Raw genomic sequence first — 18160 nt, forward strand, 5'->3', positions numbered from 1 at the left:
GAGAGGTTCCAGCCTGGTGAATCAGAATGCTTCCACATGCCACTATGCCAGGCCCAGGCTCCCCAGGACAGAAGATCCTTTGCTTGGGACCTGGCCCTATGTATCTCCTCATCTGGCTGTTGATTCATATCTATTAATATCCTTTGTAATAAACTGGTAATCTAATGAGTAAATGTATTTCTTGAGTTCTGTGAGCCACTCTAGTAAATTAATGAACTCAAGGAGGGTTGTGGGAACCTCTGATGTTTTAGCCAGTTGGTCAGAGCACAGGTAACAACCTGGGCTTGAGATTAGCATCTGAAGGAAAGGGCCCTCTTATGAAACCGAGCCCTTAACCTGTGGAATCTGATGGTATCTCTGGTAGATAGTCTCAGAATTGAGTTGAATTGTTGGGCACCAAGCTGATGTCAGAGAATTGCTTAGTGGTGTGGAGGAACACCCTCACACACACCCCCACGTTGGAATTGCCGTGCAGAGCTCTTTACCTTGAACTTCAGCAGACCTTTGTTATCTCCTTAATCAACAGAATAAAACAAAAAACACGATGTAACTTCTGAGGCTAGGTCATTAAAATGTCATGCATTTTCTGCCTTGTTCTCTGGAGATGCTCACTCTTGGAATCCAGACATCATGCTGTAAAAGCGTGCAACCAAACACAGAGGCCACACGTAGGTGTTCTGCAGCTGAGATCCCAGCTGACCACCAGAATCAACAGTCAGACATGTAAGTGAACAAGTCTTCAGATGATTCCAGCCTCCAGCCACTGCGTCACCAATGCTGCAAGGAAAAGAGACAGGCTTTTCCTAATGAGCCCTACCCAAATTGCAATTTGTGAGCAAAATAAATGACTATTAATGTTGTCAGCCACTAAGTTTAGGGTTGTTTGTTATGTAGCAATAAATAACCAGACAAATACTGATGACATCATGGGTGGATTCTAGGAAGCATCTCAAGTAATGGGGGGCTAAGGCCAGAGGTTCTCCTGAGAGGTAGCCTGCTTTTTTACCCACAGCCAGTACTCTCAGGAGACTTTCCCTATCTGCTAGCTCTTACCCTCTTCCTGAAATCCAGGCACTGGGTCCAGATCTGTGTCCACTTTAGCAGTGGGATCTCAAGACCTCTCTGGATTTCACTACAAATCAGTGTCTCCCTCTGCACAGAAACCTGTAAATATAAGTTGAATTTACAGTTCTACTGTCAATTAGCTATGTAGGTTTTAGCTTCCTCATATGTAACATCAAGTAATTGAGCCAAATGAATCCCAAGACCCCTCCAACTTTAACATTCCAAAAGAGTATGTGTTGGGCCTCCAAAGAGTTCTAATTGAGTAGGGGGAAAAAGACCCACACAAATATCCACTCTCTACGAGCTACTATATGATTAGTGCCATTTGGAGGCTCCAAACTCAGGATTCTAAGTGTGAATACAGAGAGTGGAGAAATCCTTCTTAGCTGGGTAGTTAAGAAAAGCACTGGGAAAGAAATAACATCTGCATCTAGACTGGCAGAAATGCAAGTTTTGCATTAGGCAATAGTGAAGGGTAAGAGTAGAAAGAAATATCAGGGCTTTTTATGAAAGCCTTACAAGCCAGGCCAAGTTTGACCATATCCTACTTGACAATAGTTTTTGAGCAGGGAGATCCCAGGAATGTTTAGAGGGAGGTGAATGTAGTGGCACAATAAAATAATAGAAGGATCAAGAGAGCTAGGCTTGAGTTCATCCTCCCATTAGCTTTGTATTTGGGGGGAGCACCTCTTCTTTTCTATGTCTCAGCTTCCCAATCTATAAAACAAGTGGGTTAATACTGAATGAGCTCTAAGGTTATTTTCAGTTCTGCTTTTCTAAAAGTCTTTGGACTGAATGGAAAGGGAGCCCAAAGTTGGTAAGACCTACTAGGAAGATACCATAAAGATTCAAACAGCACAGCAGCCTATTCTCCAACAGGCTCACTGCCCAGACATCTCATCAACTGGCCAAAAATAGTTATCATCTTCCACAGAACAGGCATTGTTCCAAGCTCAAAGGAGAAGGAAAGAAGTCAATCAAAGTCCTTGACCCCCAAGAAGTCTACATTTTTATAGGCACCCAGGTTTCTTGCACCTACATCCAGAGGCAAGGTTCCCAAACACAATACCGACTGCCCATATTTCCATGTGGCAACAACCGGGTGCTGGAGGTTCACAGTGCAGAAGCTGTTAAGGAAATCGGCAGGCATAACAAGTCTCCTGAGAACACCCCCTGCTGCCTGCCAGGCCTTACAACACAAGTGAAATTCCTGGAAGGCAACAAGTAGCAAACAAAGTTCACCCACACAGGTGGCTGAATTCGCTTTACACACAACACTTCCTTGTTTGCAAGTCACCACTCTGCTTCTAGTCCCACCCCAGGTCATCAACACCAGCATCATGAAGCCTGGCCTCTGAGATCCAGGGGACCTTTGAGACTCCCACCTCCCACTCCCAGAAATGAATACGAGCTAGAGTGGGAACAACCTGTGGGAGGGTGTATCTGGCAGCTAAGGGTGAAACAGTGTGCCTCTCCTGCCCCATCAACAAAGAGAAAGGGAAACCTGCTCCAAGAGACCAAAACATAGCAAAGAACAAAACGTTGGTGGTCAAGTGAAAAGGCTTAGATTTCTTCCTCCTGTGTATCCTGCCAATGAACACTGGGCTGCAGAAGAAAAGGAAGGAAATAAATAAGCAAAACACCCACCCACCCACCCCCCCCACACACAAATAGAATGGAGTCCAGGATCCTTAACCCATATTGGCTCAAGTGAAATCTCATTCAAATTAAGGGCACAAACTTGCAAATACCTATCCTGACAGTTTCACAGGGTCCCATCCCACCTTTCCCACCTTTCCGTGCCCCAGAGTACCTTCTACACCCAAAGTGAGATACAAATGCCTCCTAGTACCACTGGATTCCTCTGCCTCTGTGTGGATGATGTGGAGGTCCCCAAAGCAGTCAGGAAGTCAAACACCTAGCTTTCCCAAGCCCTAGTACCCTCATACTTCCCAACCAAAGTTCCCATCACACCAAGGAGTCTTTTCCCACTGAGACCCCTGGGCTAGCAATGATAAAAAGGGCCTTGGGTCACTGCCAAACATCTATTGAAAGGTCAGACTAAGAAATTCAGGTGCCAAGGTCATTAATCCAAGTTGTAAATGCCTTGACGAAAGAGAATGGGTCATTCTTCTTTGTCCCCCATTGTCTACCACAGAACCTGACACCTGAGAGCAAAGCCCTCAGAGTTCATTGACAATGACTTCCTAAATGAGCTGGTGATTTAGTGCCCTACTCAGCCCAAAGAACACCCCCTAGAAATGGCTGGGGGTGAAGACAGCCAGAGAAACCACCAGATGACAATTTCAAAATAGCACCCACAGTCCAAGTGGTAGCCTCTGAGAGGATACAGCCAGCCACAGAGGCCTGTGACTCCATGCTAAAAGCCCAGGAAAGGAGGGAGGAAGGGAAGCAGAAATATGACAGGAAAGAAAGGAAGTGAACACTTAGAGGGGAGGCTGGAAGAATTCTTTTTTTAGGAACATCAGACGCTCAGATATTTACAAACATCATCTATCATGTTATGATGGCAAGCATGCTAGGAAGTTCAAGGAAGAGCAATTTCTAAAAATATTTAAAACATGTAGGTATGTATTTTCCAAACAGAAACAGGTACCTGTCAGTGGCCCAGATTCTGCCTTGTGACTTGCTGTAAAACCTCCATCTCCCATTCCATCCCCCACATAGTAGAAATTGGAAGAAAAAAAATGAATATTTAAAGGAGTTGAAGGCTGCTGGTATGGTAATTCTAATGCAGGTCCCAAATACACTATTTCTTTAAAATTAAGAATAAAACTATACTATCACAAATAATGCTTATTTTACTGCTACAGTCTCATATTAAAAAAAAAAAAAAATGGGAATCTTAGTTCCCAGTCTCCATCTGCCAACTCAGTCTCAGTAACACATGCCACCAGACCGGTGAGAGCCCAGCAAAGAGGTTCCCCAGAAGCAGACAATGGGAGATAAAGACTCTAATATCTAGATCTGCTTCTGCTGTGGCCACCAACATGCCCTGGGAGAGTTCAGGTTTTCTACCTGTTTTACCCAAGAAGTTGTCAGTCCCTGCCATTCTCTGGCTCACCCAGTTCAGGGACGCGAGTATGCAAGAAACTCTACCTAGGTTAGAGGAGGTGCAAGGGCAGGAGGTAGGGGCTGTTCTTGTTGGTCTTGCTGCCACAAAGTGGCTATCCAATTTGTGTGCCTAAGTTCCAGAATCTCCCAATCTCTGTCTGGTTGACACAGTCCATCCAGGCCATTTCCACTGGGACCAAACCTCGAATGTGTGGTACAGGAAACTCCTCTTGCCTCGTTCACACCAGTCACTCCTTTAGGGACGATGTGCAGTGTTCCATTCTTTCAACCATATCTTGATTCCAGTTCTGAATGAACCAAACAACTTCCGCCAGCTCTGGACAGACACCCCATCAGATTCACCCTGGCACTGCACAGCCCAGACACGCAGAGAGGAACTAGCCCTATCCCAGCCTAAGCTAAGCATCCTTCTCACAGCTATCCATTCTACTGGTTGAGGTCCCAAAAGTCAAATTTATCCACCTTAGATTCAGCAGAAGAGGCTAGAAAAGGTACATGGCTTTAATAAAAGAGCCCAGAGGTTCTTCGAGGACATCAGCATCCAGCCTCAACCAAAACTTGTGAAGCCCTGGTGAGAACAGTACATCTATCTTTCAGCTCTGGAAACTTTTATCCCATCATAGGGAAGGAGCTAATATTTATTGAGAAGCTTTATGCCAGGCACTACACTAAGCACTGACATATATTATGTCATTTAATCCTCACAGCAACTCTGTGAGATAAGTACTATTATTATTATTTCGTAGATGAGTAACTAAGATTTTAGAGGGCATAAGAAAGTGTCCTGAGATCTCACTATCTCAAATCCAGAGCTGGACTTGAAGCCAATTGTATATGATTTCAAAATCTGTGGCTTTTCTATTGTTCTACATTCCCACTTTTAAAAAGAAAACAAAACCAGGAAAGTGGATTATAGCTTATGCTGAGTAAAATTCCCAAGATGCTTTGTTTACAGCCCAGGCTATATTCTTGTAGAATCTGGACTTCTCTGCTTGGAACTTGTGCTAATATGTGTAACTGCCTCTCCATCCCTAACCCCAATGTGGTCAACTTCCCTCACTACAGTGTAGCCTAGCTCAGGCACAGCCCCCAAGCTGTCCCCATCTTAGGAAAAAGGATACAGCCAGGAGAACGTCAGCTGCTTCTTGCTGGCTCCATTCCTGGAGCCCTAGGCTCCTCCAACAGCACAAATCAAAGTCTGTTTTAGGGTCCCTGTTTGTTCTCCCCTATGAACACTTATAGAACTGAAAAATGGCATATATATTAGAGATGGCTTTTGCTTCAGTGTCAGCATGAGCTGGGCCAGGATCATTCACCTGGCTGACCGTCAGAGTCATGATGATAATCATTTACATTTTGGACAAAAGCCATATGGCTGCCCCTTGATGCCACCCTCCAGTGAGCCCCATTCCCCCATCAGTGCTCCCCTGCTCACCTGCTCAGAGTCCCCCGAGGGGCCTTAGTGCCTCCAGCTCCGTGGGTGATGCTGGAATTCTTGTTGGCAGTCATGGTCATTTCGGCTTTCTGAAAACCCAGAGCCCTGCAAAGAAGACAAGGCCTATAAGCCAAGTTTCCATGGGCAGCCAAAAGCACCTCAAACATTTCCAGATGACCTCCAAAACTGCCAAGAGGGTTTGTGTGGCGGTGGTAGGAACCACTTTCCCACATGTATTTAATTCCAAGTATTATGGCTTAGGAGGAGCCTCAAGGGACCCCTGATCTGAGTTAGGGAATGAGTCTAGGAGCTAACAGATAACTTACCACTTCACAGAAAATGACAAAACTCCATCTCCATCCTACCTCTTTTTGTTTCTTAGAAGTCCCAAACTTCTAGCATGCCATAGAGCCTTTACAAATTCCATCTTATTTGCATACCTCCTGAACAACTATTTATTCAGCATTTTTCTTGAATCAACCTGAAACAGACTTGCTTGTCTCAAAATGTTTAACCTTGTTCTATACAAGTAATCATTTAGTCATTCAACAAATACAAATGTTTACTGAGCACCCATGTCCTAGGCACTGCCATCCAGCAAAGAATGAAACAAAGTCTCTGCCCTCAGGGAGCTTACATCTCAGTGGGGAGAAACAGGCAATAAACCTGCACATGTCACATATGTGTGATACATCAGTGTACATTTGTGTATAATACGTATGGTGATGACAGGTGGTACGAAGAAGAAAATGATGCAGGGTAGACGGAAAGTAAAGAAGATCTGTTATTTTATTTTATCTTATTTCACTTTTTTAAAATGTTTATTTATTTTGAGAGGGAGAGAGAGAGCGCGCGAGCAGGGGAGGGGCAGAGAGAAAGGAGAGAGAGAATTCTAAGCAGGATCCGCGTTGTTAGTGACAGAGCCCAATGTGGGGGCTCCAACTCAGAAATGGTGAGATCATGACCTGACCCAAAATCAAGAGTCGGATGCTCAACCGACTGAGTCACCCAGCCCCCCACCAAGAATATCTGTTATTTAAAAAAAAAATTTTTTAATGTTTATTTATTTTTGAGAGAGAGAGAGACAGACAGACAGAGCATGAGCAGGGGAGGGGTAGAGAGAGAGGGAGACACAGAATCCAAAGCAGGCTCCAGGCTCTAAGCTGTCAGCACAGAGCCCAATGCAGGGCTCAAACTCACCAACCAAGAGATCATGACCTGAGCTGAAGTTGGATGCTTAACTGACTGAGTCACCCAGGTCCCCTGAAGATCTGTTATTTTAAATAAAATGTTTAGGGAAGAATATCCTGATAAAGTAACATACGAGCCAACACCATAAAATTATGAGCAATCATTTTTTTCTAATATCCATTAAGATAAAAGTAATATATGTTATGGTATTTAAGTACTGACAAAGTGAAAAATATCCATTCATGTACTGTAAAGAGTTAGCTAATATATCATTATCCTTTAGGGAACATTATTTTATGCTAAAATAATAAAAGGAAGAAAAAGGTTATAACTTAAGAGTACATCCAGATTGGAAAGGAAGAAGTAGAATTATCTCTTAGTTGCAGATGGTATAATCTTGTACACAGAAAATCCAAAGGATTCCACTAAAATACTCTTAAGCTAATATATAAAGTCAAGCAAGTTTTCAGGATACAGAGTAATATTTTTTAAATCAATTTTACTTCTAAATAATGACAGTGAGGGATACCTGGGTGGCTCAGTCGGTTAAGTATCTGACTCTTGGGTTTTGGCTCAGGTCATGATCTCACAGTGCGTGAGTTCCAGCCCCACATTGGGCTCGGCACTAACAGTGCAGAACCTGCTTGGGATTCTCTCATGTTTGTTCTCTCTCTCCCTCTCTCTCTCTCTCTCTTTCTCAAAAATAAATAAACATTAAAAAAAAATTTTTTTAATAAAAATAAATAAAAGACACCCATGAGTGGGGGATATTATTTGCAAATCACATATCTGCTAAGGAGCTCATATCCAGAATATATAAAGAATTCTTTCAATTCAATAATAAAAAGACAAATAACTCAATTAAGAAGTAGACAAAGGAAGGTGCCTGGGTGCCTTAGACAGCTAAGCATCCAACTCTTGTTTTCAGCTCAGGTTATGATCTCACAGTTTATGGGATCAAGTCCCACCTTAGGATCTGTGCTGACAGTGCGGGGCCGATTGGGATTCTCTCTCTCTCTCAAAATAAATAAACTTAAACCTCCCATGCTCGCTCTCTCTCTCTCTCTCAAAATAAATAAACTTAAAAAAAGTAAACAAAGGATTTGAATAGACATTTCTCTAAAGTTGTAAAATTTGCCAATAAGCCCATGAAACAATGTTCAACATCACTAGTCATCAGAGAAACAGAAATCAAAACTACAAGAAGGTATTGCCCTTGGGTATTGCACACCCACCAGGATGGCTATAATCAAACAGACAGATAAAAACAAATGTTACTATGCAGAAAAAGCATTTGACAAAATAAAGCATCCTTTCTTGATAAAAACCCTCAAGAAAGTAGGGACAGAAGGATCTACCTCAAGTTCATAAAAGCCATATATGAAAGACTCACCGCTAATATCATCCTCAATGGGGAAAAACTGAGAGCTTTCCCCCTAAGATAAGGAACACAACAAGGATGTCTACTCTTACCACTGTTATCTAATCAGACAACACAAAGAAATAAAATGCATCCAAATCGGTAAAGAGGAAGTCTTTACTCTTCTCAGACAATGTGATACTCTATGTGGAAAACCCAAGAACTCCACCAAAAAACTGCTAGAACTTATACACGAATTCAGCAAAGTTGCAGGATATAAAATCAATGCACAGAAATCAGTTGCACTTCTATACACCAATAATGAAACAGCAGAAAGAGAAATCAAGGAATTGATCCCATTTACAATTGCACAAAACACCATAAAATACCTAGAGTAAACCTAACCAAAGAGGTAAAAAAAATCTATACACAGAAAACTATAGAAAGCTTATGAAAGATATTGAAGAAGACACACACAAAAAAAGGAAAAATATTCCATGCTCATGGATTGGAAGAACGAATATTGTTAAAATGTTGATATTATCCAAAGTAATCTACATATTCAATGCAATCCCTATCAAAATAACACAAGCATTCTTCACAGAGCTAGAACAAACAATTCTAAAATTTGTATGGAACCAGAAAAGACTTCAAATAGCCAAAGTAATGTTGAAAAAGAAAACCAAAGCTGGAGGCATCATAATTCTGGACTTCAAGGTGTATTACAAAGCTGTAATCATCACGACAGTGTGGCACAAAACAAACACATAGATCAATGGAACAGAATAGAGAGCCCAGAAATGGACCCACAAACGTATGGCCGACTAATCTCTGACAAAGCAGGAAAGAATATCTAATGGAATAAAGACAGTCTCTTCAGCAAATGGTGCTGGGAAAACTGGACAGCGAAATGCAGAAGAATGAACCTGGACTACTTTCTTACACCATACACAAAAATATACTCAAAATGGATGAAAGACCTAAACATAAGATAGGAAACCATCAAAATCCTAGTGGAGAAAACAGGCAACCCCTTTGACCTCAGCTGCAGCAATGTCTTACTTGACACATCTCCAGAGGCAAGGGAAACAAAAGCAAAAATGAACTATTGGGACCTCATCAAGATAAAAAGCTTCTGCACAGCAAAGGAAACAATCAGCAAAACTAAACAGCAACGATGGAATGGGAGAAGATATTTGCAAATGAATATCAGATAAAGGGTTATTACCGAAAATCTATATGAGAACTTATCAAACTCAACACCCAACACACAAATAATCCAGTGAAGAAATGGGCAAAAGACATGAATAGACACTTCTCCAAAGAAAACACCTAAATGACTAACAGACACATGAAAAAATGCTCAACATCACTCATCATCAGGGTAATACAAATCAAAACCACAATGAGATGCCACCTCACACACGTCAGAATGGCTAGCATTAACAACTCAGGCAATAACAGATTTTGGTGAGGATGTGGAGAAAGGAACCCTTTTGCACTGTTGGTTAGAGGGCAAACTGGTGCAGCCACTCTAGAAAACAGTATGGAGGTTCCTCAAAAAATTAGAAATAGAACTATCCTACAACCCAGCAATTACACTGCTAAGTATTTATCCAGGATAAATGGATTTATAAGGATACAGGAGTGCTCATTCAAAGTGGCACATGCACCCCAATATTTATAGCAGTACTATCAACAATAGCCAAAGTATGGAAAGAGCCCAAATGTCCATTGATAGATGAATGGATAAAGAAGATGTGGTACACACACACACACACACACACACACACACACACACAGGAATATTACATGGCAATCAAAAAGAATGAAATCTTGCCACTTGCAACAACGTGGATGAAACTAGAGTATATTATGCTAAGCGAAATAAGTCAGTCAGGAAGACAAATATCATATGATTTCACTCATAAGTGGAATTTAAGATATAAAACAGATGAACATAAGGGAAGGGAAGCAAAAATAATATAAAAACAGAGAGAGAGACAAACCATAAGAGACTCCTAAATACAGAGAACAAAGCGAGGGTTGCTGGCAGAATGTTGGGTGGGGGGATGGGCTACATGGATGAGAGGCATTAAGGAGGACACTTGTTGGGATGAGCACTGGGTATTGTATGCAAGTGAGGAATCACTAAATTCTATTCCTGAAATCATTATTACACTATATGTTAACTAAATTGTACTTAAATTTAAAAACTCTGTAAAGTAATGGTGTAAAATCAAGTTGATATATATGTGTGAGTTTGTATATGTATATGTATGTTCATACTTACGCAGAACTCTAGATTTTTTTCTTGTTAGCATAAAATTTAAATTTTCATGAAGAGATATGCCACTTCTTGGACTTATTTGATGGTAGAACTCCTTCCCACTTTTTTTCTCAGAATACTAATTTGTGTCTAGAACAGGGGTAGGTAAATTTTTCTGTAAGGCCTAAATAATAAATATCTTGGGCTATATAGGTCATACAGTCTCTGTTCCAATTACTGAACTCTTCACATAATATGAAAATAGCCACTAATTGTATGTAAATTAATAGGCATAAACGATTACGTTTCAGTAAAACTGTATTTACAAAACCAAGTGGTGAATGTCTGGGATTTGGCCAATGGACCATGGTTTCCTGACCCTTGCTATAGTAGAACATTTGTTTACTAAGACAGTTTAGATGATGTTACAGGACATTATATTCACTGATGGTTTATAAAGTGCTAGAGTAGACCAGGCACTTTATCTAGCTCTATCCACTGCAAGCCTCAGAATCTTGAGTCCAATAGTTAGGTAGAGCATATGCAATAAAGATATCTGTAAAAATAAGAGAATTAAAAATTAAAAAATTAAGGGGCACTTGGGTGGGTCAGTCTGTTAAGCATCTGACTTCGGCTCAGGTCATGTGTCTCACGGTTCATGGGTTTGAGCCCCACATCAGGTTCTGTGTTCACAGCTGAGAGCCTGGAGCCTGCTTCAGATTCTGTGTCTCCCCCTCTCTCTACCCCTCCCCTGCTCATGCTCGGTTTCTCTCTCTCTCTCTCAAAAATAAATAAATGTTAAAAAAATTTTTAGTGAGGCTGTGGAGAAACTGGAACTTCCATTCATTGCTGGTGAGAATGTACAATGGTGCAAACATTTTGGAAAACGGTTTGGCAGTTCCTCAAAAAGTTATACACAGAGTCACCATATGACCCAGCATGATCCACTCCTAGGTTTATACCCAAGAGCAATATAACTGTGTCCACACAAATATCTGTACACAAATGTTCATAACAGCATTATTCATAATAGCCAAAAAGTGGAAACAAATCCAAATGATCATCAGTGAATGAATGCATAAAAAAGTATGGTATATCCATACAATGGAATATTATTCACACATAAAAAGGAATGAGAAATACTGATACATTCTATAACATGCATGAAACCTCATGCCAATTTTACAAAATGTCCAGAATAGGCAAATCTATACAGACAGAAAGTAAATTAGTAATTGCCTAAGTTGGGTTGAGAGTGGCACACTTGGGAATGACTGCAATGAGTTTGGGCTTCTTTTTGGGGTGAAAAAAAGTACTGGAATTAGTGGTGATGGTTGCACAACTCTGAACATACTAAAACAAGTAAAATGTATGAATTTTATAGTACGTAAGTTATATCTCAAGATAGCTGTTCAAATAAAAAGGACAAAAAAAAAAAAAAACAAAAAAAACCCCTTTTTTTAAGTGCCCTGAAGAGCGGATGTGAGAGAGAACACAACTGATACACCAAGCATATTTCCAGTGTGAACGTACATTCTGGCCTGAACTAGCACCCCTTCCTGGAAGCTGAACAGCCATTCTCACTCTGATTGGTATTCCCATCACACAGACCAAAATGAAGTATATTTGGATGTGAAAGTTAAACATATTTGTTTACATCCAGATAGCTAACAGAACCATGAAAAGATGCTCAACATCACTCATCATTAGGGAAATACAAATCAAAACCACAATGAGGTACCACCTCACACCTGTCAAAATGGCTAAAATTAACAACTCAAGCAACAAGAGATGTTGGTGACGATGTGGAGAAAGAGGAATACTTTTGCACTACTGGTGGAAATGCAAACTGGTGCAGCCACTCTGGAAAACAGTATGGAGGTCCCTCAAAAAATTAGAAATAGAACTATCCTACAACCCAGCGACTGCACTACTAGGTATTTATCCAAGTGATACAAAAATGCTGATTTGAAGGGACACATGCACCCCAATATTTATAGAAGCACTATAAATGTGTGTGTGTATGTGTGTGTGTGTGTGTGTGTGTGTGTGTGTGTATATATATATATACACATAAAACGGAATATTATTTTAGTGTGTGTATGTATGTATATATATATATATATATATATATATACACATGTATATATGTATATATATGTGTGTGTGTGTGTGTATATATATATATATATATATATATATATATATATAATGGACTATTATTCGGCAATCAAAAAGAATGAAATCTTGCCATTTGCAACAACATGGATGGACCTAGAGGGTATTATGCTAAACAAAATAAGTCAGTCAGAGAAAGACAAATATCATGTGATTTCACTCATATGTGGAATTTAAGAAACCCAAAAGATGAACATAGGGGAAGGGAAGGAAAAATAAGAAGAGAGAGGGAGGCAAACCATAAGAGACTCTTAAATACAGAGAACAAACTGAGGGTTGCTGAGGGGTGTTGGGTGGAGGGATGGGCTAAATGGGGGAGGGGGACACTTGTTGGGATGAGCACTGGGTGTTATATGCAAGTGATGCATCACTCAATTCTACTCCTGAGGCCATTATTATACTATATGTTAACTAACTTGGATTTAGAAAAAAAAAAAATTAAACATATTTATTGACAGCCACTAAAGGCCTTAATCCTAGAGGCTGTCTTACTTATTACCTTGGTGCAGAAGAGCAATTGGTCTCAATGGCAAAAAATAAGCCCAACCGTAATTTTTGTTATCATTCCTAGTTCTCTCCTAATTTCAATATGAAATGCACTTCCTCTAATTTCTTTAACTTCATCACGGAGGCTCTCCAGATTATGGTTTTATTGATGGTGGGAGCAGGTAAAGTGGGAGTTGGAAAGGGAGGAAGAAGCCAGCAGGCATCAGGTGATAGTAATGAAACGTCCCTCCATTGTGAAGACTGCAGATGCTTTTGAAAGAAAACCAAACCTGAGACTCACTTTTATCCTTCATTAAGTAGAGAAAACCCTTCTCTATCTGTTAGGGAAAAAAAATCTTTAAACCTAAGTATACAGCATAATGTTAGTGATGATGGTAATGATGATGATGATAATGAGGAGGAGGAAAAGTCAATCCTGCACCAGCCTGTGCACACTGGCTCTCAGCCCCATGCCAAGTTAAGTGCTTGGCATATGGCTGTGTGCACAACAGAAGGAAGGGAGAGAAAAGGCAGCCTCTGGAAGCTTTCCCAGGCCAGTTCTCAGGGTCCTCAGGGAGCACAGCACTACAAGGAATCAACTTGCTAAGTATGAGCTTTCAATCGTGCCCATGGTAACAATGGTCACAATAACCATCATAACCCATCAAAACAACACTAGACATGCTCTAGCAGCTCCAGGGCAGGTCCTTAGGGAAAGGGCAGAAGATTTGTAGAAAGACCAGAAACTGAAAAATATTAAAATAACATGATAAAAAATATATTCTTTCTTCTCCCATATTTCCGATCTAAGGAGGGTGGACCCACTTCTCACAAATGCTTTTACGTAGTTGAATATGAGAACACAGAGCCAACTTAGTAAGAAAGAAAAATACAGATGACTTTGACATTTCTTGGGCCAAGAAGAAAAATCCTGTGAAGAGGTAACCAAGAGAGGAGTGGATCAAAATTGTTACAAGGCCTATGGCAAGGACTCTTGATCACACTTCTCCAAGATCGCAGCTGCTAGCCTCAAAAGTAGCCTAGGAGTTCAGGCATCTTGAGCAGGCACTGCTGAGAACCCCAGACAGGCCTGCTCAGTCAGAAGAACAGAGATGCCAACTCATCATCCTTCCTCCCACCTGCTCTCACTAGGCCAGGTCTATCAGCTCAGGGAATAATCTAGGGGCTTGAGGAACTAAGGCACAGGCTAACCCTTTACACCTGAAGCTCAGACGTGAGCACTCTGCATGGCTGGCTTCCTGGGGGGCACTGCTTCTCCCAGGGCCCTAAGAGTAACTCCAGGTTCTCATCTATGCTTTCAGTCTGATACCTTGGCTAGTCGGGCTGCAAGGAGAGAAGACACTCCAGTTAGAGGAAATAGCCACTGAGCATGGAGCAGAGAAGGGAACTGAGACACTCTTTTGTTCTCAGGCCCATCAGTGGCAAAGTCCAAGAAGAAACTGCATGTTTAGAAAGTGAATTGTTCAATTAGCATCTACGACCAATGACAAATTGCTCAAAACCCTAGCTCTAACAAATTATAGACAACTATCTGAAGAGTCAGGACTATCCAGAGAAAGGACTATAATTAGGTACCCCCAGAATTTTTCTATAAACTGCATTGAGACAGACAAACCACAGTCCCAGGTACTTGAGGTGCAGTGGGAAGAACACCTGATTTGGGGTCAAATAACTAAGTCCAACCCTGCCTCTATCAACTGCTAGTTAAGTGATACTGAACAAGTGAGTTTCAAAGACTAAACTTTGTCACTATAAGAGCAATAATAATAACATGACCTACCTCACATGATTGCCTGGCATACAAAAGCTTAATAAAAGGTTTTTCTTCCAGATCATGCTTCTGTGGGTATGTGGAAGGCAACCATTCTTGACCTTAAGTCATTTTCAGAGTCGCTGGTACTGTCATTCAATCTGTTTGCTATACTATGCTAAGCACTATGCAAACGTACTAGAATATAAAAATGGACAGACACGGTCCTTGCCCTAGAGGATGTAACAATAAAGGGACAAGAGTCAAGTAAAAAGTGTACCCCAGGAATGTCTCATAGGGAAGTGACATTTGAAGTGAGCCTCAACCTATTTGTTACCCACAGTTAGAGGGCCTAAGGAAAAGCAAAGGTACATTTATTAAGACATGCTGTTACATTCTTTATACAATTGTAATACCTGAAGTTATAAGTGCTTCACATGTATTAAATCACTTAATCCTAGTAACAACTTTATGAAGTAGGTATTATTATTTACACATACCAAGGAAACCAAGGTACAGAGCAGTTAAATAGCTTGCCTCAAGTCACTTGGCTAGAAAGTGGCCACACAGGCACTTGAGCCTGCACCAGTGCCACAGCTCAGAGCCAGGACCCTGCATTATCTCTAATCATCTTCTGATTCTGCTCTCACCATCCTGCAAGGTAGTGATGATACAGGCCCATTTTTCCAATCAGGAAATTTAGTTTCAAAGAGACTGAATGATTGGCCCAAGATCACTCATGCAGCAAAGGAACAGAACAGGAATGTGGCCTCAGCTCTGTCTGACTCCACTGTGCACTCACTTGCCTTAACATCAGTGGGCTGCTTGTTAAAAATAGAGTCCCAGGCCCCACCTCCACCTCCTGAATGAGAATCTATAGGAATGGGGACTAGAAATTTGCATTTTAAGCTAGTTTATATATCTGTAAGTGTGAAAACTTCTGTCCTACCACTCTCTGAGGACTTGGGAAGGTACAAAGGGTCACTACTGACTACCCTCCTAAGGATTTTCCCAGCTATAAGCAAATAAAAGATGGATGTTCATTCAGCTCCTCTTCCTCCTCCCACCCCTCAGCTGCTCCCACCCTGCACAGAACCACTGACCCTCAAAGACAAAGGAGCAGGTACAATATGAGATCTATAATACAATATGGATAATAATATGAAAGCATTATCAATGTCTCCTCTAAACAGTTACTCAATTTTCTGGTGTGCCCAGTGTTCTTATATCTCAAAACAACTCTTCCTGCCACCCACCTCTGGTACCTAACATCCACCTTCCTCACTTTCTCCTCACTTTTAACTCCTGGGAAAAAGAGTTTATACCTGAAGACATAAACTGGTGTCTGCAAGACATAAACTGATGGTTTGCAAGAGCAAAAAAATATGTCTTATCTGGCCCTCCCTTTATTTTTAAATAATTTGAATTGTCAAACATTTTATTTTTTTTTTAACATTTATTTATTTTTGAGAGAGAGAAACAGAGAGTGGGCAGGGGAGGGACAGAGAGAGAGGAAAAAACAGAATCTGAAACAGCTCCAGGCTCCAGATTCCAGGCTCTGAGCTGTCAGCACAGAGCCCGATCAATGCAGGGCTCGAACTGGTGAATCACAAGATCATGACCTGGGCCGAAGTCAGAGGCTCAACCAAATGAGCCACCCAGGCACCCCTAGTTGTCAAACATTTTTAAAAAGTGGGTGGTTACAAATAAAATACAAATAAAAATCAGATTCTGGCTTCTCTTGAAAAACCAGAAAACCTGATGTCACTGCATTTCTGTGTGGCAACAATTGACTAGACTGAGTAAAAGTGGCCCATTTATTTTTTATTTTTTTATTTGAGAGTGAGAGAGACAATGTGAGCAAGGTAGGGGCAGAGAGGGAGAGACAGAGAATCCCAAGCAGGCTCTGCACTGTCAGCGGGGAGCCTGATGCGGGACTCAAACTCAGGAACCAAACCATGAGATCACTGACCTGAGCCGGAACCAAGAGTTGGACGCTGGACCGACTGAGCCACCCAGGCGCCCCAGAAGTGGCTCACTTAGATGCAGCAAGCTCTCTCCAATTTACCACTGTCCCTGCCCACCCAGTGCCTACAGCTGGCCAGCTTTACTCAGCTCTGTGACCTGACTCTATCAGCAGGTGAGTGCTACAGCCCCAGCCTGAGTCCCAGCAGGGAAAGGTTAGGAGGTACCGTACCAGAAGCATGCTCCCTGTGGAGCATCCACACAAAGCCTCTGTACAGCGGGGCCTGAGCAGTGCAGGGAAGAGGAGCCTAGTCTAGTCCAGGGCGCTGCCTCTTAGTCACTTGAAACCCCCCATTTTCTCTCCTCACTGTCACTGGAGGAAAGACCTCTGAAAGGCTCCCAGCTTTTGCTCAGGCTAGCTTTCATCTTGCAACTCTCTCTCCCACTTCTCCCTACAATCCAATCCCATGACCACAGAGAATATCTGTGTTCTCTGAAGGTCCAAGAAGGGACCATCAGGTCAGTCTCTTAAGGGAGTTCCTTCTGAGGGATGCCCAGACTCTAAGAATGAACCTTCCTATCCTAGAGCAAAAAAAAACCTGTTTCCCTTTGTTTAGGTGATATTTCTAAATGTCTGTATGATACTTTTCTGCAGGCCTAATTGTGGATGTGACAATATGCCTTGCCCTGAAGGAGGAGACATATGAAGCTTGAGAGTGATGAGGAATAGACACAGGCATTTGGAAGAAAGCCTCCCATTTTGCTAGGGTTAAAGTCGCCATTGAGAGGAAAGACAGTCACTGTCAAGCACTCTGTTTTACTGGTCCAGGTAAGAAGTCAAGACACCTGACAAAGGAAATCTCTAAACCATGTAAGAGAATTTCTGCTAACAACTACATTCCACCCATTTCTTAAGCAATCTCCCACGTGGATGTGGCAGCTTAGGAAGCAGCCCAAAGAGAAGGAAGAGGTGGGAAGGGGAACAGAGCTCCATGTGTGCCCTGAGAACCTGGTTGCAGCCTGGAGACTGTACAGGTCTGTACAGCTGTCATCTGACCATGGTGAGGTCAACATTCCTACTACCCCTGCCCAGGGAACACCTACTCAGACCCTCCTTACCTTCTTACTGACTCCCTCCTGCAACCTTTTCTCATCACTGGTCCCTGGCCAAGAAAAGGAACAGACCAGCAACTCCCTGGAGGAGGGCTTAGGTCTTTAATTTCCTCCTTCCAGAGTCCCAGCAACCAATATTGGCTCTACCAGCTTCAGGGAGGATCATCATTAGAATGAGTTCCCTTTAACCATGCAAACCAGAGTTCCCAAAAGAGTGTTTGTGTCTTTCCT

At 41.7% G+C, this 18160-nt stretch overlaps 1 protein-coding gene across 6 annotated transcripts in view; it reads right to left on the reverse strand.

Annotated features, from left to right (window-relative positions):
- DENND2B (DENN domain containing 2B) overlaps nt 1–18160 on the reverse strand; it is a 177917-nt gene that overhangs the window by 45465 nt on the left and 114292 nt on the right. For all 6 annotated transcript variants that reach the window (XM_042957454.1, XM_042957450.1, XM_042957449.1 and 3 more), the window contains one exon: nt 5597–5701. In XM_042957454.1, the coding sequence (XP_042813388.1) occupies nt 5597–5676 (80 nt within the window). In that variant the 5' untranslated portion in view covers nt 5677–5701. The remainder of the gene's footprint in view (nt 1–5596; nt 5702–18160) is intronic.

Source organism: Panthera tigris, chromosome D1, assembly GCF_018350195.1.
Source record: "Panthera tigris isolate Pti1 chromosome D1, P.tigris_Pti1_mat1.1, whole genome shotgun sequence".
Taxonomy (NCBI): domain Eukaryota; kingdom Metazoa; phylum Chordata; class Mammalia; order Carnivora; family Felidae; genus Panthera; species Panthera tigris.